At 43.0% G+C, this 21,446-nt stretch overlaps 1 protein-coding gene and 1 pseudogene across 3 annotated transcripts in view; one reads left to right on the top strand and one right to left on the bottom strand.

Moving 5' to 3' along the window:
- Window positions 1–21,446, top strand: part of NMT2 (N-myristoyltransferase 2) — an 88,718-nt gene that overhangs the window by 33,848 nt on the left and 33,424 nt on the right. For all 3 annotated transcript variants that reach the window (XM_037846644.1, XM_037846643.1, XM_037846642.1), the window contains exons 2-8: window positions 8,806–8,941; window positions 13,777–13,921; window positions 16,083–16,201; window positions 16,297–16,388; window positions 16,501–16,617; window positions 18,807–18,977; window positions 20,067–20,175. In XM_037846644.1, the coding sequence (XP_037702572.1) occupies window positions 8,806–8,941; window positions 13,777–13,921; window positions 16,083–16,201; window positions 16,297–16,388; window positions 16,501–16,617; window positions 18,807–18,977; window positions 20,067–20,175 (889 nt within the window). The remainder of the gene's footprint in view (window positions 1–8,805; window positions 8,942–13,776; window positions 13,922–16,082; window positions 16,202–16,296; window positions 16,389–16,500; window positions 16,618–18,806; window positions 18,978–20,066; window positions 20,176–21,446) is intronic.
- Window positions 6,573–8,729, bottom strand: LOC119542122 (annotated as a pseudogene).

The raw sequence follows: 21,446 nt of genomic DNA, 5'->3' as shown, positions 1-21,446 counted from the left end.
AATAAGAAACCCTTTTTCTTAGCCATCAGCTCCCAATCTCCCCTTCCTCCCACCCCCTGACAACAACTAATCTACTTTCTGTCTTTATAGATTTTCCTATTTTGGACATTTTATATAAGTAGAGTCAAACAACATGTGCTCTTTTGTGTCTGACTTCTTTCACTTAGCATAATGCTTTCAAGGTTCATCCATGATGTAGCATGTATCGGTATTTCACTTCTTTTTCTTGCTGAGTAATATTCCATTGTATGGATATACCACATTCTGTTTATCCGTTCATCAGTTGATGGACATTTGGGTTGTTTACACTTTTTGGCTATTATGAACAATCCTGATATGAACATTTCTATACAAGTTTTTGAGTGGCCATATGTTTTCATTTCTCTTGGATTTTGTTTTGGTTTGCTAAAACTTCCAGAATGCAATATACTAGAAGTAGGTTGACTTTTTATAATGGGAATTTTTTACTTTACAAATTTACAGTTCTAAGGTCATGAGAGTGTCCAAATTAAGGCATTAAGATGAAGATACCTTTTCTGAGTAAAGGCAGCTGGCATTTGGGATCTCTGTCACATAGGAAGGCACATGGTGACATCTGCTGATCTCCCAGTTTCTGGTTTCAAAAATGGCTCTCTCAGCTCCTGTGGGTCCTCCTTGTTTCTCCTGGAGGCAAACTCTGGATTACATCTGTTAGCTTCTCTGAGCTGTCTCCAAAATGCCTCTGCCTTTTATCCTCTCATAGAGAGCTCCAGCAAGGGGATTAAGACCCACCTTGAAAGGGTGGGGTCTTATCTCCATGGAAACAACCTAATCAAGAGGCCCCACCCAAAATGTTCTGGCCCCACAAGATTGGATTAAAACAACTTGGGCTTTTCTGGGGAACATGACAGATCCAAACAAGCACAGGTATATACGTAGGAGTGGAATTGCTGGGCCATATGGTGACTCTATGTTTAGCATTGAGAGGAACTGCCAGATTGCTTTCCAAAGCAGCTGCCCCATTTTACAATCCCACCAGCTGTGTGAGGGTTCCAATTTCTCCACATCCTCATCAACATTGTTATTATCTGACTTTAAAAAAAAAAATGTAGTGTAGCCACATATACACTACTCACAATTTTCCATTTTAACCACTTTCAAGTGTACAATTCAGTGGTATTAATTACATTAACAGTATTGTGCTACTATCACCAATATCTATTACCCTCATTTTTATCACCTCAAATAGTAAAACTCCATACTGATTAAGCAATAGCATCTCAATTACTCTTAACCCCTGCCCCTGGTAACCTGCAATGTACTGTATCTGTTTCTGTAAATTTGCATATCCTAAATAGTTCATATATTCAAGATCATACAATATTGTCTTTTTGTGTCTGGCTTATTTCATTCAACATGGTGAATTCAAGTTTCATCCATGTTGTAGCATGTATCAGAACTTTATTCCTTTTTAAAGCTGAATACTACTCCATTGTGTGTATATATCACATTTTGTTTATCCATTCTTCAGTTGATGGACACTTAGGTTGCTTCAATCTTTTGACTATTGTGAATAATGCTGCTGTGAATATCTGTGTGCAAATATCTGTTGAGGTCCCTGCTTTCAATTCTTTGAGAACACACCAAGAAGTGGGTTTGCTGAGTCATATAATTCTATAGTTGACTTCCTGAGAAATCAGCAAAATGATTTCCACAGTGGCTGTGTAATTTTACAATCCCATGAACAATGTATGAGGGTTCCAATTTCTGTGCATTTTCACCAACACTATTTTCTTTCTTTCTTTTTTTTTTTTCCATAATAGCCATCCTAGTGGGTATAAAATGCTATCTCATTGTGGTTTTGATTTTCTTTTCCTTGATAACCAATGATGTTGAGCATCTTTTTATGTGCTTACTGATTATTTGTATATTTTCTTTGGAGAAATGTCTATTCAAGTTTGTATTCATTTTCTAGCTGCCAAAACAAATACCAAACAATGGATGAACCTAACAATAGGAATTTATTGGCTCATGGCTTTGGGGTTAGGAGAAGTCCAAAATTGAGGCATTAGCAAGGCAATGCTTTCTCCCTGGAGACTGTGGAATTCTGGGGCTGGCTGCCAACAATTCTTGGGTTTTCTTGACTTTTCTGTGACATTGCAATACACATGGTGATGTCTTCTCCTTTCCCCCCCAGGTTCCATTGACTTTCAGCTTCTGGCTGCTCCCCATGGCTTCTCTCTGCTTCTGTCTGAATTTCATTCTGCTTATAAAGGAGCAAAGCCCTACCTTATTCAGTTGGGCTACACCTTAACTGAAGTAACTTCTTGAAAAGATCTTATTTACAATGGCTCCATATCCACCAAAATGCAGACCAAAACCACAAACATGTCCAAACTGGAGTGCACAATTCAATCCACTACAGTCTGCCCTCTTGACCTGCAAAAGACATGCTCTTCCCACATGCAAAATACATTCATTCCATCACAACATCCCCAAATGTTTAAGTCATTTCAGTAATAACACTAAGCACAAAGTCTCATCAAAACACATTATGGGTGTAGTCTGTCCTAGGGCAAAATTCCTCTGTCTGATGGACCTGTGATACCTAGAAAATGAGTTATCTGCTTTCCATGTACAATAAACAGACAGGCATTCCCATTCCAGAAGGGAAAAATTGGGAGGAAAACAGGGGTCAGAGGTCCCAAACAAATCCAGAAACCAGCAGGGAAAACTCCGAGGTCTGAGAGTCATCTGTGGATCAATGTTTTGTCCTCAGGGCCTAATGGAGCAGCAGCTCTGCCCCTTCTGAGTTCTTGGGTGGTGATCAGATTCTCCACGAATGTTGCGGCACAGACCCCACCCTCTCCAAGCATTGGGTGGTGGAACTCTCCTTGAACAAGTGGGTACAAGGCCCACCCCTCCAAGTGCAGGGGCAAACCAGCCCTTACCACCCTCATGGGCAGGCCCACTCTCTTGGTCCAAGGAGATCTCTTCAGTCCAAACTTCAGTTTCCAGGGCTTTGCCCTGGAAGTCATTCTTTTTCAATTCATCCCTTATCTGTCCCTTTCAGGCACTGCTTCTGTTCATACAAATTTTGCAAAATCCTTGTCAGCTTTTATGCAGTTCAGGCAGGTCCAAACCATCAGACAATAGAACTTTCCACAGATCCTTGCTGGATAACTACATTTGCAGTTCTGATATGTCTGACTGGATCCATGTTCAGCCACACCCTCTTTAGCAAACATTTGTTCAATTAAACCCTCACATGGAGCCCTGTCCTTTGCATACTCACTTCCCGAAAGCTCAGAGAGGTCCATGATAGAGCCATTTCTGGCCTTAATCTCAGAGTACAATATCTGAATAGGCTGAGAATTTTCAGAACCATCAGTTGCTGGTTCCTTTGTGGTTAAGAGTTTAATTCTCAGCTTATCTCGTTCCTCTCACATTTTACTATAACCTTCCAGAAGAAGCCAGGCTACACCTTCCACACTTAGCTTGGAAATCTCAACTAAATATCCAGGTTCATCACTTACAAGTTCCATTTTAAATCCAGCATCAGTCTCTGCTGCTTTATAGCAGCAATCACCTTTTCTCCGGTTTCCAGTAACACATTCATTGTATCCTTCTAAGGCCTTATTGTAAGTACTTTTAACATCCGTATTTCTAACAACAGTTTCATAAAAGCTGTCTAGGCTTTTTCTATCAAGTGCCTCACAGTTCTTTCAGCCTCTAACCATTACCCAATTCCAAAGTCATTTCCAATTTTTAGATATTTGCAATAGCAGAATTCCATTCCTGGTGACACAAACTGTGTTAGTTTCCTAGCTTCTAAAACAAATACCATACAATAGGTTGACTTAACAACAAGAATTTATTAGCTTACAGTTTTGAAGCTAGGAGAAGTCTAAAATTGAGGCATCAGAAAGGCACTATTTTCTCCTTGAAGAACACCCAAATCATTCCATCCCTCCCCCCATCCCATCGTATTTTTCATTTAGTTTTTGTCCCCATTATTCTACTCATCCATCCACACATTGGATAAAGGGAGTGTGATCCACAAGGCCCCCACAATCACACAGTCACACCATGTAAGCTACATAGTTAGGCAGTCGTCTTCAAGAATCAAGGCTACTGGGTTGGGGTATTTACTTTTAGCTATTCCAACACACCAAAACCTAAAAAGAGATATCCATATAGTGCATAAGAATGCCCACCAGAGTGACCTCTCAACTCCATTTGAAATCTCTCAGCCTCCAAAACTTTACTTTGCCTCATTTTGCTTCCCCCTTTTGGTCAAGATGTTCTCAATCCCACTATACCAGGTCCAGGCTCATACCCGGGAGTCATATCCTGCATTGCCAGGGAGAGTTACACCCCTGGGAGGCAGGTCCCACATAGTGGGGAGGGCTGTGAGTTCACCTGCCGAGGTGGCTTAGCTAGAGAGAGAGAGAGTGGGCCACATCTGAGCAACAAAGAGGCACTTAGGGGGAGACTCTTAGGGACAACCACGAGTAGGCTTAGCCTCTGCCATGCAGCATCAAGCCCCACAAGGGCAAGCCCCAAGATTGAGGGCTCAGCATCCAAATTATCAATCCTCAATGTTTGTGAGAATATCAATAGTAACCCAGGTGAGGCAGTCCAACACTTCCGCATTTCCCCCCAGCTCCTCAGGAGGACCCTGCAAATACATTGTTATTCTCTGCCCAAATTACTTTGTGATTTGTTGCTATTTCACACTAACCTGTATAAACCCAGCAGATCTCACTTCCCTTTTCAAAGTTCCATGTAATTATGGTGTTTAACAAAGTGACCACACAAGTCAAATTATTTAGTGTGCTGCAGAAGATATATATCTCACATCAAATAAACATCTTTTCCCTTGGTCTCACATGGAAGTTGAAGTTTTAAAACACAGTCAATACTGTCCTCTACCCTCTGGCCTGATTTGCCCTAGTGCTAACCAGATCTGCTTCATTCACATCTCTAATTGAAGCCTGGACTCTTTTTCAGTTTTTTTGACAGTTGCTGTATGTGCCAATGCCGGCATTCATAGCTGCTGAGCTCTGTGCAGCAGTGTTTTTAATACAGGAATGGTTAAATAAAATATGATAATCTATACATGGAATGCTACATATGGAATGCTGCTATAAGGAATGAGGCAACTCAGTATTCCCTGACTTGGAAAGATGTCCCTGATACACTGTTAAGTGGAAGGGGAAGAAAGCAAGTTGCAAAATGGTATGTTTAGGATGCAATTTTTGTTAAACAATTATTCATAGTAAAATGAGGACATACTTAAAGAAGAGAAACAATTTTGGAAGAATATATACCAGAAAAGCTATTGTTGCCATTGAGGGACAGTATTATAAAAGCTGTTAATATATTAGTAATTCTATATTAATAATTATATATTAATAATATTTGAATCTTGTATCATAAACATGAATTTTATAATTAGGAAAAAATTAAGAAGGGAAAATAGGACAGATAGAAACACAGACGGAAACCGGTTGCTCCATCACTTTACCCAATGTCAGGCAATGGTGCAGCAGGGATCCCTGTCTTGAAATTGAGGATTTTGTGGGAGAGGAGGTCCAAGTAAATGGAAAATTAAAGTCCCCTTGTGTCTTTTTCTTTTGGCCTTTTTTGCTCTTTCAGAAGATGGCAGGTGGTTACTTTTTTTTTTTCATTTAGAGTTTTTTTTTTTTTAGTCCTATTGGTGAAAAATCTTTGTCGGAGAATTTTCTCCCTCTGTAGAGAGGCAGCTTTTTTTAGTTCTGTTGCATCAAGAATAGTGGTTTGTTGTACCCAAGAGATGTTTATAATGGAATTTTTTTTACAAATTGTACCTCTCCCTTAAAAGGCTGACAGAAAAGTTGTGTAGTAGAGCAGTGAGAGCATACTGTGAAAGCTATTTGATTCAGTTATAATATGCATTTTACATATACAATTTGCCATCTTGCTGGCATCCAGGCATCCCACAGTCACAGATCGTGGCCTAATAGGCTCCTGTGTCACTTCTCCGTTCACTTCTCACTCTAAATTTCTTTTTCCACTCAATTTTAGCATGTTTTTCCACTGTGTGTACCATATGTGTTTTTCCCAATGACTAATTTTATGCAATTCACTTTTTTTTTCTGAGCCTACTTCTTTATTCAACAACTAATAAAGTTATTCAACACCTACAAGAAGCCAAGCACGTTGCTAGACATTAAGAACTATAACAATGAACATGACAAAAACAGTCCGTCTTCAGAGGCTTGAAGTCTAGAAAGGTGAGGAGTTTGGGCTGAACCACCAGTAAGTCTTCTGTCCCAGCAATACCAGTCTGTGATTTGAATGGGATTACATTCCAATTCCTTGACCTGAGGACAATTTAACAAGGTTTTTCAAATGGTCTCAACAAAGTTTTAAAGCATTAAAGATTTCCCGTGTGAACACTGGTAAAATAATTCTGAAAATCAGAAGCAGGAAAGCAATTATTTCTTTGGAAAGCAATTCAACCATAAAATAGAATTATGCATTTTCCCCTGCAATTCTGTTTATTTCAACTTTTATGATTTTGAAGAGATTCTACTGTCTGAAGTTTTTCACGCATTCAGGTATTTTGCATGATGTCTGATGTGATCAGTAATAAAGGTTGCAATGAAGTAATAGCTGTGATCGTATCTGCAACTGGGTATGCCTGAGTCCAAATTCTGTAGAGCAGTCAGCAAACTGTCAATTCCAAGGAAGATGTCTGATGAACTCCTCAGGAAATGAACCGGCAACTTCGACAAACTCCTCGGGAAATGAACTGGGATATTCGATGAAAGTGTTCGATGAACTCCTCAGGAAATGAACCGGCAACTTTGACGAACTCCTCAGGAAACGCTTCACTGGGCAGCCGAGGAAGAAGTGAAGGTCCTCTATCTGTCTCGCTTGTAAGTCTTCAACTGATTAACTGGATTAAATCCAGCCAATTGCATTCTCTCATTCTGGAAGACACGCCCTTTGGTGAGTCATCAGTCACAGCTGCAGTCAATTGACTGATGATTTAATAAACCAGCCTGTTGGTTTATTAACCAGCCACAAACCTCCTCACAGCAATTGTTAGGCCAGTGTTTGCTTGACCAGACAGCTGGATCCTATCACCTGGCCAAGTTGACACATGAATCTAACCATCACACCACCCCATAGGCAGGTGGAGTGGCAAACCCTTCTCTTGGGTGACTATGACGCCTCCTCTGAACACAAGACAGGGAAAAGAGCTCTCAAAAGGGAAAAAGAGAGAGAGAGAGAAAAGTTAAGGTCTAAAGAGGTTTCTAAGGGTATTAAACATCAAGACAGTTTTTCTGGGAACATGCATCCCTTCCACACAAAGGTAAAATACAAGGTGGATGGAATAAACTGAAAGAGATAAAAAGTCTAAGAGAGACGTATTTTCACTCTGATCGAATCAGTGGTCTCTGATGGGAGGCAAGGGAGAAACAGTCAAAGGGATTTTTGTCTAAGCACTTAAGAAACAGAAATAGAGAGTAAAAAAATACCACCTGGGTTTCAGGAAACAAGGTGATTCCCTAAGGCATTTGATGAATTAATGAATGTTCTGGATGTCTTATTTCCAGAGGGGCATGCAATATAAATCATGGGATCAGTGGTATATAAAGTCATCAAGGTAATTTAAAAGCAGTCAGCCTTCTAACTTCCCTGGCCCAACCATGGAAGTGAATCAGACAAGAATGTTGTCAAGAGTTAAGTCTGAGTCTTGAAAATTATTTGGTTTCACATCTCTCAGTGATCAGGCAAGTAGAACAACCATCTTGCTTGGGTCTCAGTTGATTAGTTAAATTTAGAGCTAAAGGACACTTTCCTCTTGCGATCTAAAAACAACAGGAATTTTCTTTTCTGTACAAGCAGCTATGAGGTTATCAGGAAGTAACTGCCCATCTGAAAGGAACTGGTCATCTTTTCCTTGATCAATTAGTATATCCAGCTGAGACCCTGGATATGACTTCACAAGATGGGTAGCATCATAAACCTTCCATTTACTTTGATCTGATCCCAAATATCCACTAAAGGCTTTTTTGCCCCAAGGACAGAGCACCGGGCTGCAAATTGGAGCAAATGCCGACACGGATTTGTATTTTCCTGGGTTCTTCAAAGCACAAATCAGAGCTCCTTGGCCTCCCATGGAATGGCCAAAAATAGACATCCTTTGGGGGTCCGCTGGGAAATTGGCACTGATGAGTTGGGGAAGCTCCTCCATTACATAAGAGTACATTCTGTAGTTAGGTTTCCAAGGATCTTCAGTGGCATCCACATAAAATCCAGCACCAGTGCCAAAGTCCCAGCTCTCATCTTCTCCTTCAGTATTGCAACCACGAGGACTGGTATCTGGAGCAATGACGACAAGACAATGTTCTGAGGCAGCCTGATGGTAACCGGATTTTGATATAAAATTTTGTTCTGTGCAAGTTAAGCCTTTTCTCAGAAAATCAAGCCTTAATTTCCAAGGTCTATCTGTTCTTCAGCATCTCACTAAGGAAACTGTCCAGACAGCCAGTAGAGTGCAGGGCATTTTCCAGTTTCTGCCTTTGGTGGTAGGTACACAGCAAATTTCATTTTGCAGTTCAGCTCAACACTGTCATGTTCAAACACTTTCTGCAATCCTCCAAAGCACTTGTTGCTGGAAATCTGTTTCAAAGCCATTTCTCTCCTGTCCAGTTGCTGCTTGCTTTTCCGTCTGCACCATAGGGTAGAGAATCCTCCGGGGGCGGTGGGAAGGAAGACCTATGCAATTCACTCATAATTAACAACTTTTTGTTTGTTTTTTTCTAACAGAAGTCCTGGAGGGGATTTGGGAGCCAAAAAGAAAAAGAAGAAACAGAAGAGAAAAAAGGAGAAACCACATTCCGGAGGCACCAAGTCAGATTCCGCATCCGATTCCCAGGAGATCAAAATTCAGCAGCCTGCCAAGGTAAGAGCCCGTTCTCTTTTCACTCCAAAGGCACCAAATGCGTGCGGGAGTGGGTACAGCTCAGCGCCCAGCGGGTCGAATGGCACTAGTGAGTGCAGGGGATTTACAGCCTTCCTAAAACTGATTGTGGCACCCAAATAACCAAGAGGGACACGCCGGGCTTTGATGTGTATGCAGATACCTCTGTAGTTTTCCCTTTTCTTGGTGAATTAGTGATTAAACTGTAGTTATAGAAGAAAGTCACAATGTGAGCTTGTTAGGTTTTTTTAATATTTTACTTATTTTGACACTTTCAGTTTATGGTTACCTTTAATTTACACATTTACATATTTTCAGTGATTAAGATTCCTTATCCTACTAGAAAAATATATTGAAAAATGTAATTAAACTCCTACCAACTTCCACAAAGTAAAACTAATCAAAATGGGGAGTCAGCATGCAACTGTTTCACAGTACTAAGCAACTGATTGGTGGAACTTTGTTAGTAAAACTACATATTTTCTAGAATATTTAATATGAGTGTTGACAGACATGATTGTACCTTTTTTCCTTTTTTTTTAAAATTAACTTTATTTATCAAATTAAAAAACCTTTCCAAACAAAACAAAGCAAAGCAATGGGAAAAACAAATATCCTGAAACAACTTAATTCCTTCCAGTATGCTCCTACCATACCAAAAGAAAATTAACAATTTTTTAAGATACACTTTTAGTTCAGAAGATACTAACATTGTAATTTTCCTGGGTGTCTGTCTAATTACCTGAATAGCACAGCACATTTCAGCCAGGCAGTCATGGGGAAGTCTGACGCTGACTCAGTCTTCAGTTGTGGTTCCTGATTATACCACCGAGGGTGGGAAATAGCCCAACCTTCCCCTGAGAGAAATGCCCATGTTAGACGAAGCCAGCAGATTTCCCATGGGTCTGTGTATTGGGGAGTGGCACGGGCGGCAACCACCAGTCACAGTTTTCGTGTGCTGGGCCCCAGAGGCAGCAAGTCCTCTTGCTGTAAGAAGCTCAGGGTGCAAAGGGGGAGCGTTATAAGTGCAGTGAAATAGAGGGTAGTTTGATGATTGATTGCAGCTCAATATAAGTTATCTCTGTGTATTGTGTGAGGACGAAGCTGCCTCTGGTCAAGTGGGAGATGTGGGGTCAGTCTGGCTCTAGCACCCCAAGCCCTGTGTTTTGGACAAGTCACTGTAGCCCTTTCTCCGTGAAGTGGGAATGCCACTGTTCCGGTTTGCTAATGCTGCTGTTACGCAAAATACCAGAAATGGATTTGCTTTTATAAAGGGGGTTTATTTGGTTCCAAAGTTCCAGTCTTAAGGCCATAAGGTGTCCAAGGTAAGGCATCAGCAATCGGGTACCTTCACTGGAGGATGGCTAATGGCATCCGGAAAACCCTTGTTAGCTGGGAAGGCACGTGGCTGGTGTCTGCTCCAGAGTTCTGGTTTTAAAAGGGCTTTCTCCCAGGATGTTCCTCTCTAGGCTGCAGTAGCTCTCCAAAATGTCATTCTTATTAGCTGCTTTCAGGTTGTATTTCAAAATGGCATTCTCCAAAATGTCTCTGCATTAGTTTCTCAGGGCAAACTCTGGGCTAGTACCTCCAAAGCATCAGCAAAACTGCTTTCAACGGCCGTCTTCAAAATGTCTCTGTAAGTTGCAGCAAGTTCCTTCTGTCTGAGCTCTTATATAGTGCTCTAGTAAACTAATCAAGGCCCACGCTGAATGGGCAGGGCCACTCCTCCATGGAAATTATCTAATCAGAGTCATCACCTGCAGTTGGGTGGGTCACATCTCCATGGGAACAACCTACTCCAAAGGTTCCAACTTAATCAACTCGTGTATGTCTGCCCCTACAAGAATGCATCAAAGAATATGGCTTTTTCTGGGGGACACAATATATACAAACCGGTACAGCCACGTTTTCCCCAACTCACAGAGTTGTTAGGGGGTTAAAACGAGATCATTCTTACTCAGTAGTTTCATATTGTAAAGCAGTTACTACCATTGTGCAAGGGCTTTAAAATCCTTTCTTGTCCAAAGTTTATATTGTATCACATGAGGTGAGTCTTGTAGGTAATTTTTCTGTTAAGGACCAGGAATCATGGAGAAGTGAAATCACTGGTCCCAGTCTTTCCCTGGCTGACTCAGTGGGTGAGGGGAGATAGGGTCCTCCTCCCTTTTCAGCTTTTCAGCTTGGTTCTCCTGTAATAAATATTCTATCCACTAGACTCCAGGTTCAAGGTAACTCATAATGAGGATACCATCATAGGTGTGCAAGTGATTTTCCCCATTTCTCGAAATTGCCTCTGAGCTGATGTGCAGCCGTGGACCTCTCCTTATTGCATCTCCATCACTCTCAGCTCCCACCTGACCTCCATATTCTTCTGTGGCTCCGAGCCCTTCTCCTGCTTCTGGCCACAAATAAGAAACTAGAGCCAACGTAGGCAACAGGAGCTGTTAGCATTATATGGTAGGGAATTTCATTTTTTAAATTGAAAGTCCAGATTGTCTTAATGTGGGCTTTTTCCCTTGCCTCTTTAAACTGGGGCTCCTTTCCCAGTTTAAACTGATGCCAGCTGTAGATAATAACATAATGTGCAAGTAGACAGTACTTGGAGAATATTCTAGGCTACCCTCGAACCAAAATAAAAAATTTGTGGATTCTTGTAGATTTCTTAGCGGTTGGGGATGTGGGCGTTTTCCCTAAGTGTTAAATTTGGAAATTAATGGGTAAAAAGCATAGTAGATGTTTAGTAATCCATGCGGAGCAAATGGGGAGGAAAACAGGGGTGCCCGACTCTTACCTAGGAATGTTGTAGTGGGAAGTTAATAAGGGGTTGGTATAAGTCTCTCCTTCCCTAACACTAATTCATTTCCCTCAGATGGTGCTACTATGGAAGATGAGTGGCTAGGTTTCAGAATTAGCCGAGTTTTCCTTACTGCTCTGTTGCCAAAGATTGAAAACAGTACTTACTTAAATCTTCAGTCTACTTTGAGAAAGTATTTAGATAGTGGGCATCGGGACATAAATATTTCCTGAACAGTCATGCCATGCAGAGAAGGTTGACCAGCAGGATGATAGCCGGTTAGGAATAAACCAGCCTGAGTCTCACGGAGCTGAGATGTCACTGCTCCTTGGGAACAAAGATGCCCACTCATGTTTGTGGCAAAATGTTTGTTAATGTTGGAGGATTTAAGTCAAATATCAAGAAAGAGCTATTACAATGACAAATTAGGTACTGACACTGTCAGTGTATTTTTTTAAGACTGGGTTCTACTTTCCCTTTTTTAAGACAACTGATGCATGTTGAAGCATTCTTAGTTAAAATATGCCGAGATCTCAGTTCCTATTTAAGTTACAAATCTCCTAAAAGACTGTCTTGTTGGGGGTTAAAGTGGATGTAAATTTCACTTTGCTAGAGATCATTCATTTTCATTTTTATGTTGGAGATTCAAAAGAAATCAGAACAAGAGAAATAATCCCCAAATACAGTAAATTTGAACAGAACTTAGTTAACTTAGTCTGTGTGATTTCTACATGACCCTTATTATTTTAAACTGTGTCGCTCTGGGTTGTGGTTATTACAAGTGGAGGTAGCAAGCCTTTACCCTCCTCCCAGCATACACCGACACTTTGCTTCCTTGAATCGTTTTAGTGGCAAGAGTTGCAAGGACACCCAGTGAGAACAACAGTCACAGGACGGTCTATACTATATAAACTCCACTTTGTACCGTGTCAGTGGGCAAGCTCTCCAGTTTGAATTGTTTGCTCCAGGCACAGACTTTAGATCCAAAGTTGGGACAGAAGTCCAGAGTGGCTGGTTATAAACCCTGGGGGAGCGGTTGTGCCTTTCCTTAGTGTTCCTGGTGTGCTGGTATACGGGGAAACAGAAGATGCTCTGCAACATCTTCTGACTACTTCTGAATGAGAGCGAGAGTGCTCTTTGCATGCTACCAGAATTCCACACTTCTCAGTTAATCTGCATATATTAAAATCTCGCCAATTTTCACATTCCGTCCTTGGAACCCTCTCAGTTCAAGGGTAGTCTCATTTTCTGAGTAGTACTATGTTATTTAAGGGATTAAAAAAAGGATTGGGGATTCTTCAGAGATGACAGGAATTCTGGCTTTGAGGGAGGAGCCTTGGCTCTAAAGATATTGTCCATTTTACAGACTGAGAATATGTTTGACTTAAGGGGGAGGCTGTGACTGGGAGATATGCATGGCTAGAGGAAGCAGCTGTCCTCCAGGGGGGTTAGGATTAGGTTTAGGAGAAGGGCAGTGTGCAATTCAGGAAGAAGAGTCACTGACAGGCTCCTTTCTGGGTTATCACTTCCTTCCTGGCTCAGCACTGAGTCCAAATTTCTTTTCTTTCCTTCCATTTTTTTTAATGAACTGAGATTTCCCTCATCTGCCTGGTTTCCCTTCTAGAAGTTACTGGCTTCGTGCCCCTGTTACATTGCAGAGCATTAGTCCTGGTGGTGAGAGCGAGGCCAGTGGGTGGCTGGCAGTAGTGCTGCCCCTTTGGGCTCCTCTTCCAGGAGACAGAAGGTGAGGACACCGCAGGTGGCGGGAGACGGAAGCCGAGATGGGGGGTTTCATTTTAGGTTCCCAAGCTACCTGAGCCTCGCAGCGATGGCAGAACTGTTATCTTGGACGTCACAGGTCTGCTTGTATTTCGAGGCGTCTACATAACTGGGCCCAAAGCCTCAATCCACGGGAGGATCATTTGCCTGCAGGATCATGGTCTCCACTGCAGGGATATGTGTGCCCTGGGTTGGAGTGGCGGCAGCTCCCCACGGCCTATGTCTCCGTGTCTTGCTATTCCAGAACCCCGCCATCCCCATGCAGAAGCTGCAGGACATCCAGCGAGCAATGGAGCTGCTGTCTGCCTGCCAGGGACCCGCCAGGAGCCTCGAGGATGCTGCAGAACACAGATACCAGTTCTGGGACACACAGCCGGTGCCCAAACTGAGTAAGAGAGCCGGGTCGGTGACAGGCACAGAACACAGAGACCTCACTTCACCTGTGTGATTGTTTCATTTCACAGATTAGAAGTTTACATGAAAATGCTTCTTAGAATATAAATTTTAGGTGATGATATTGATTTTTAATAACATAATTTTAGCCCAATTCCTATTCCCCTAAAAATAGGCAATTTTCCCACCCCTGAAACATTAGAGAATTAAAAAATGTGTATATTAAAGAGAGAGTCTTTCTCTCTCTTTTTTTTTTGGGGGGGGGGTTGGTTTCTGAGCTTTATGGAGTTAATTGTTTTTCCTGAGCCTGGCAGTTTCACATCTCTGTTATTCCAAAAGACACAGAAAATTTGCCCTGTGACTCTTAGTGAAATGGGAAATTGACACTAACACTCACTGGAATGTGAATTAGCATCAGTTCTATCACACCCCGGGGTAGGAGCGGGGATGCCCTGGGAGGCCACACCCCTGATGCTGGGGTCCCTAAGACTTTGAGAAGGGAACTTGCCATAAACCATTTAATTGTTCCCTCTTTCACGTTATATAAAAATGTGATGTTGTAAATGTCATACAAATTTTTGAATGTATGACATCCAAAACCCACTGCTTTGTCATATGTATTTATGGATCACTATATCATTTATTTCTACTTTTCTTTCTTGATTGTTCATGGTCTAGAATCTATAGATATAAAGGAGTTAGGTGCCATCCAAAATTTTTAATAGCCCAGCTAGGTATGGATAATTTGTTTTGTCAAATACAAATTGGGGAAAGTCTTTCTCCATGTCTTCAAATAGGGTTTTCAATAAAGAGACCACCCCCCTTTCGTCACCCCACCTCAGTCAGCTTCAAAGGCACATGCTTCAGAGTGTAAAGAAAAGAAAGAAATTATCTTAGCTTGCCTGTTTTCTTTCAGACTCTAGAAATAAATTAAGTAATGGAGGAAGATTCTAGGGTGAATCTAAGTGGCGTTAAATTCAGTTACCGTTAGCAAAAGGGACTGAATGTGTTGGTCTGAAGGTGCCCTGTCGAGTGGAAGAAAGCTGCTCCCCTGGGCACCCACCCGGGACCACCCTGTGGGCAGAGCCCAGGAGCTCACTACATTTCAGCCTCGCATGGCTTTCTGGCTCCTGGGATAGTTCCGGCGAAGGCCAGAGCAGAGGGTTCCTGCGGCCCCCATTAGTTGGGGGTCGAGGGGATTCGCCTCGGGAATGCCGTGAGCTGAGCGGAGTGCTAAGCGTCAGTCCAGGGACTCTGCAAGGCGAGCCCCATCTTTGGACATTGGGGGTTCATATAGATCCCAGGTAACTGGGTGCTCAATGAAGCAGCAAAGGTAGGATTAGAAAGGAGAGAGAGTAGGTGGTGGGGGGCCCCCGGGAGCCGGTGCAAACCCTGCGGTCCCCACCTGGAGGAGTGTTCTGTGACCTGAGACTCCGCTCCTGCCAGCTGTGTGCTCAGTGTATATCCGTGGGGGCCCAGTGGTAGCGCCGGTGCTGGGGCATATGCCAGGGGGGCATGTGGGGGAGGAAGGAGGGTGCATGGTGCCCAAGCAGGGGAAGAGGGAAAGATGCCGTGAGCAGGGACACCTCGGCTTATATCTGAGAACCAGGAGGGGCCATCGGGGAAGGACAGAGGGAAGGGCCTTTAAAGCAGAGGGGAGCCCTGAGCTGGGCCAGCCGGAGAGAGGCCAGGGTGGTGAAGGGCCAGGCAGTGGCCTCGGTGCAAAGAAGTAAACAGGCTGGAAGTCAATTTCGGATTGTGCCAGATGGGTGAGAGGTCACTGCAGCCCTTCCCCTTGCACCCCCGCCTGTTGCAGTGCAGAGTAAAAAGAACATCTCTAAGGTGTCATATCAAATCTATGATGCATACAGTGGTGCTGCACAATAAATCTGTTATCTGGGGGTGCAGCTTGGTCATTGGATGACAGAGGATTTCTTTTGTTTTATTGGTGAAATAGCAGTTAATCTATGTCAGTATGCAACTGCCCTGTTTCACTTCAGAGGTAGCCGAAATATTAAAGCACATTTTTCAAGATTATATTAAATCCAAGGGCCCAAAATGCGATTTTGTGAATTTAAGTGGGCATTTTGAGCTGTAAAAACCCCTGTGCAATTGAACATGCTTTCTCCACGTCTTTCTCTCTCCCTCCCTCTCCAGATGAAGTAGTCACATCTCACGGGGCAATTGAGCCAGATAAAGACAATGTGCGGCAGGAGCCGTATTCTCTGCCGCAGGGTTTCATGTGGGACACCTTAGACCTGGGCGTCGCCGAAGTGGTGAGTCAAGGCCTTCCCGTTCAGCACGCGCGGTCCACAGGGTGCTCCTGCGTTGGTCCTGAGCACCGTGGACAGGGCGCTTGTTTTCCCCGCAGCTCACGGAGCTGCACACGCTGCTGAATGAGAACTACGTGGAGGACGACGACAACCTGTTCCGCTTTGACTACTCGCCCGCGTTCCTGCTGTGGTGAGCCCGGGCGGCCCCGGAGCCGGGGCGGGGGCGGCCCGCGCGAGCTCGCGGCGCCCCGGTGCTCTTGGGCGCTGACTGCCGCCTGTTTTCTCGTCCACGCCAAACGCAGGGCTCTGCGCCCCCCAGGCTGGCTGCCTCAGTGGCACTGCGGAGTCAGAGTGTCCTCAAATAAGAAGCTGGTCGGGTTCATCAGCGCCATCCCAGCCAGCATCCGGGTTTATGACAGGTATGCAGGCGTGTGGGCGTCTGTGTCTGCGCCTCCCTGTTCTCTCTCCGCTGCTCCATCAGCTTGTCAAGGTCAAATAGGTGACGGGGGCAGTGTGCCCCCAGGGAGGCCCAGGGCCGCCCTCGCCGACTGCACGGGAGCTTCAAGCCCCTTCGGGACAAAGCTGGCAGGGCCTCCCGTTCCAACAGGGCAACTGAAGAAAATGTGAACTTCAAAAAAAGATTGCAGTGATGAGCTTTTTTGAAAAAAACATTTTAAGCAATTTTATTGAGATGTATTCACATACCATAGTCATCCAAAGTGTACAATCAGTGGCTTTTAGTATGGTCACAAAATTGTGCATTCATCACAATCAACTTTAGAACATTTTCGTTTGTGCAAAAAAGAAAACCCATACCCCTTAGCAGTCACCTCTCAATCCCTCTATCCTTCTCTAGCCCCACATAACCACTGATCTGTTTCTTTCAGAGCAAACACTTTTTTTTCCATCTCTATGAATTTATTTGTATTTACATTTTATGTAAATGGAGTTGAAGAATATGTAGTACTTTGTGTCTGGTTTCTTAGCATAATGTTTGGGTTTCTTTTTTTTTTGCTATTGATGTAAGAATGTTCATAAATTATGATAATAAGCTTTTTTTAAAATTCATTTTAAGATATATTCACATACCATGCAGTCATACAAAACAAAGCATACATTCAGTTGTTTACAGTACCATTACATAGTTGTGCATTCATCACCAAAATTAATTTTTGTCATTTTCATTACCACACACACAAAAATAATAAGAATAAAAATTAAACTAAAAAACAGCAATTAAAGTAAAAAAGGACACTGGGTGCCTTTCTTGTTTTGTTTAGTTTTTTCCTTCCCCCATTTTTCTACTCATCCATTCCTAAACTAGACCAAGGGGAGTGTGGTCCATATGGCTTTCCCACTCCCATTGTCACCCCTCATAAGCTACATTTTTATGCAATCATCTTCAAGATTCTTGGATTCTGAGTTGAAGCTTCATAGTTTCAGGTATTTACTGCTAGCTGTTCCAATTCATTAGAATCTAAAAAGGGTTGTCTATATTGTGCATAAGAGTGCCCACCAGTGTGACCTCTCGGTTCCTTTTGGAATTTCTCTGCCACTGAAGCTTATTTCATTTCCTTTCACATCCCCCTTTTGGTCAAGAAGATGTTCTCCATCCCACGATACCGGGTCTAGTTTCCTCCCCGGGAGTCATATTCCACATTGCCAGGGATATTTATACCCCTGGGTGTCAGATCCCATGTAGGGGGGGAAGGCAGTGATTTCACCTGCCAAGTTGGCTTAGCTAGAGAGAGAGGGCCACATCCGAGCAACAAAGAGGCATTTGGAAGGAGGCTCTTAGGCACAATTATAGGGAGGCCTAGTCTCTCCTTTGCAGCAACAGTCTTCCCAAGGGCAAGTCCTACTTTAAAATTTTTTTAGAAGCGATAACATGTTCTTTCCACAGGGTGATTGTGTTGCCTTTTTGTTCTGGGTCTCCTGCCTTGAAAGTTGGAGAGCTAGCAGATAGTAGGTTTGTTTACCTTTTGGTCTATGGGGACAGCTCATGGACGGCTATGGGCCTTTAATCTCAAGGAATGTTACCTGCCATACGTGGGGGTTCTCTGCGTTCTCTCCTGGGAATGAAATCAATGACCAAGCTTTGTGGGAGAAACGCCTGCCCCCCTGAAGCCAGGCAGTTCACCCCAGCTCAGGAGGGCCCCGGCTTCCATCCTGCTGGGCCTGCTCAGGCTCTGGTGAGTTTGTGTTAGATTCCAGAGCAACATCTCAAGCACATTGTGGTGCCTGGGGGGCCCGTTGTAGACAAAGTAGTCTGCATTACAGGAAAAACAGATTCAGAAGTTTTCAGAGATGTAGTTGGTTCGATTCTAAAGTGGAAACTCTTACAAAGCCAATGTCCTAAAATTTACTTAGAACACAGGGGTTCACGTCTCCACGGTCCAGGGTACAATCTTCTGGGCAGTGGGTAATGGGGAATTGCTTATCAATCTGAATTTATGGAATGTCTCAGTGACAGTATTTTTCTGAAATACAGTGATAAAGGAGGTTTTGCACTTAGCTGTTCTTTGAAATTTTATGGGTATTATCCTACTTTTGTTTTTAAAGTTTCCATCTTATGTTTGCTCTCATTTTTGACAACTCCATTTCTTAGCGTGAAGAAGATGGTAGAAATCAACTTTCTCTGTGTTCACAAGAAATTGCGGTCCAAGCGGGTTGCCCCGGTGCTGATTCGAGAAATTACCAGGAGGGTGAACCTGGAGGGGCTCTTCCAGGCCGTCTACACAGCCGGCGTCGTTCTGCCGAAGCCCGTGGCCACGTGCAGGTAACGCCCCTCTTCCCTGCTGTGTAGTTTATCCAGCACACGATGCGCTCATTGTGCCAGACATAGCACTTTCCTCATGTAGCTGAGAAAGTGGAGGCCCCCCAGGGGCCCCGGCTGGCTCGTGCTGTTTGGTTTGTTGACAGCAGATGGAGACCAACCTCTCTCCAGCACAGCACACAGCCGCACGGGATGATCTGTATTTGTTTCTATTCAATTTGGAAGACTTTTGCAATCTGTAGTGTGGGAACAGGGCACTGTGGACTCAAATTGCCAAGTGGCACACCGTTTTCTGTCCACCCCAACACAGCTTATACCTGCTTTGTAGCGCTACCAGTAACAATTCCAAAAGCTTGATGAACAGTGATTGGAAAGCCCCAGTAAGAAGAAGTCTGTTTTTGTGGTTTCATCTTATTAAGCTTTCCAAGGTTTTTCCACTGAGAAAATCAGTTATCAGCCTCCCACTGACTGACCTGTTTCTAACACGGCAGGGAGAGTTTATCTCTGTCCACTATTTTTGTTGACTTGAATCCAGATAAAACTTCAAGTTAACATAGTATGAAAGGTAAAACTATAAAATTATATAGCCTATTAAATTATCACATTGATAAACAGAAGGAAAGACTTTAAAGGTACGTTTTAATATAGATCATTCACCTCAAGACCTAAACTGGAATCACTTTAAAAAAAATTCAAGCTAGTTTGTCAAAAAGTTGTTCTCTTTGGCGTTAAGGCTGGTAATTTGGGGAAAATATTTTCATGTTTTTGAATTTTTTGGTTTTCCTTTTGTAGAATCAGCAATGGGCATTAAATACTTGTAAACTGTGTGCTATTAAAGATCCCTCTTTATTGAAAGAAATGAATGGTCACAGACTCCAAAGGAACGTATGTAGGAATTCAGAGCGTATTTTAGAGTAAAGAGTGACCAACAAAATGATTGCACAGAAAGGGGGAACACATCCAACACTGCCTCAGGCACCGTACAGGTGTTCAGAGAATGCAGAAAATGCTTATTTAACAGCTAGCTGACACAGAGTAAAAACTTGTAGAGCTAGACATCAATTAGATTTTAAAACCTTTATTATATTCCAGATACTGGCATCGATCACTAAACCCCAGAAAATTGGTAGAAGTGAAATTTTCTCACTTGAGTAGAAATATGACTTTACAGAGAACAATGAAGCTGTACAGACTTCCAGATGTAAGTAAGAATGATTTGCAGTTTTTCGAAACTGTAACAACCGAAGTTTTTAATGCAGCAGAGAATAATTTGCAGGAATCTAAAAACTGGCTCACGTGACTGAGAAAATTTTTTGACTATGTAGTTAGGAAGAAGGAATAGAACTTGGGGGCTAGGGAAAGTAGGGGTGTTCATTTGGGAATACTAGGCCTATTTTATCTTTTTTAGGCATTGTAAGTGCTTCAGTTTGTGGTTGAATGGTAGTAAACTCAAAACATGTAAGTTTTGAAATTTTGAGTGTTTATGATCTGTCAAATAAGAGGGAAGAAAGCTTCCAGCTTCCAATGATATCTTAACGTAATGGAACTAAGAAGTAAAGTTCTGGGGAGAAGAAATAATGCCTGGTTAAGTTGTCATCTTTTTAAACTAGCAAATCTCCAGTATGAAAAGTTGTAAAGTTCTCTCTTAATGGGGAAAGTTTTAAATGCGCTCACCAGTTGTGGCTCTATTTGGAGTTTGCATGATGTATTAGTTATCTGTTGCTGCGTAACAAATTACCACATACTTAGCATCTTTAAACAATGCAAAGCTCTACTGGGTTCTCTGCTTCAGAGTCTCTCATGAAGCCACCACCAAGGTATTGGCCGAGGCTGGGGCCTCACCTGAAAGCTTGCCAGGGAAGGGACCCACTTCTAAGTTCCCATGGTTGCAGAAGGATTCAATTTCTTGCAGGCCATTAGACTGAGGGCGTTGGCTCCTGTTGGCCAGAAGCATCCTCAGCTCCTGGCCACATGGGTGTCCCCCTCAGGCAGCTCACAGCATGGTGGCCGGTTTCAGCAGAGCCTGCAAGGGAGAGAGATCCTCCAGCCGGATGGGGTCAGAACCTCGCATAATCTTCTCATGTTGGTTGGAAGCAAGCCTTGGGTCCCACCTGCCCTTGAGGCAGCTCACACTGGGACTCTGACCGCCACAGATGGGATCTTTTGTTTGAGGTTCTGGTTTCATCAGTTATTTCCAAGTAATTTAGCAAATGTTTTAGCTAGATCAAGGGACTGTGGAATCCTCCCAAACACGGTGAGGATTCGCCATCATAGTCTTTCTCGGTACTGTAGATGGCAGCTCCTTCCGTCTTCTGGCCAATTTTGTTTTTAGTGGATGCATATAATCAGTAGCCACGGGAATTGTTATCTGTCTGTCTGATGACAGAAGCGAGTCAAGTCATCTCTGAACAAGGAGTGAACTGGAGGTGAAGGGAACCAAATGGTTGGAAATATTGTGCTCATCCTCAGTGG

This window comes from Choloepus didactylus, chromosome 8 (assembly GCF_015220235.1).
Source record: "Choloepus didactylus isolate mChoDid1 chromosome 8, mChoDid1.pri, whole genome shotgun sequence".
Classification (NCBI taxonomy): domain Eukaryota; kingdom Metazoa; phylum Chordata; class Mammalia; order Pilosa; family Megalonychidae; genus Choloepus; species Choloepus didactylus.
The sequence above is the reverse complement of the archived record's forward strand: the minus strand, read 5'-3'. Positions and strand labels throughout refer to the sequence as shown.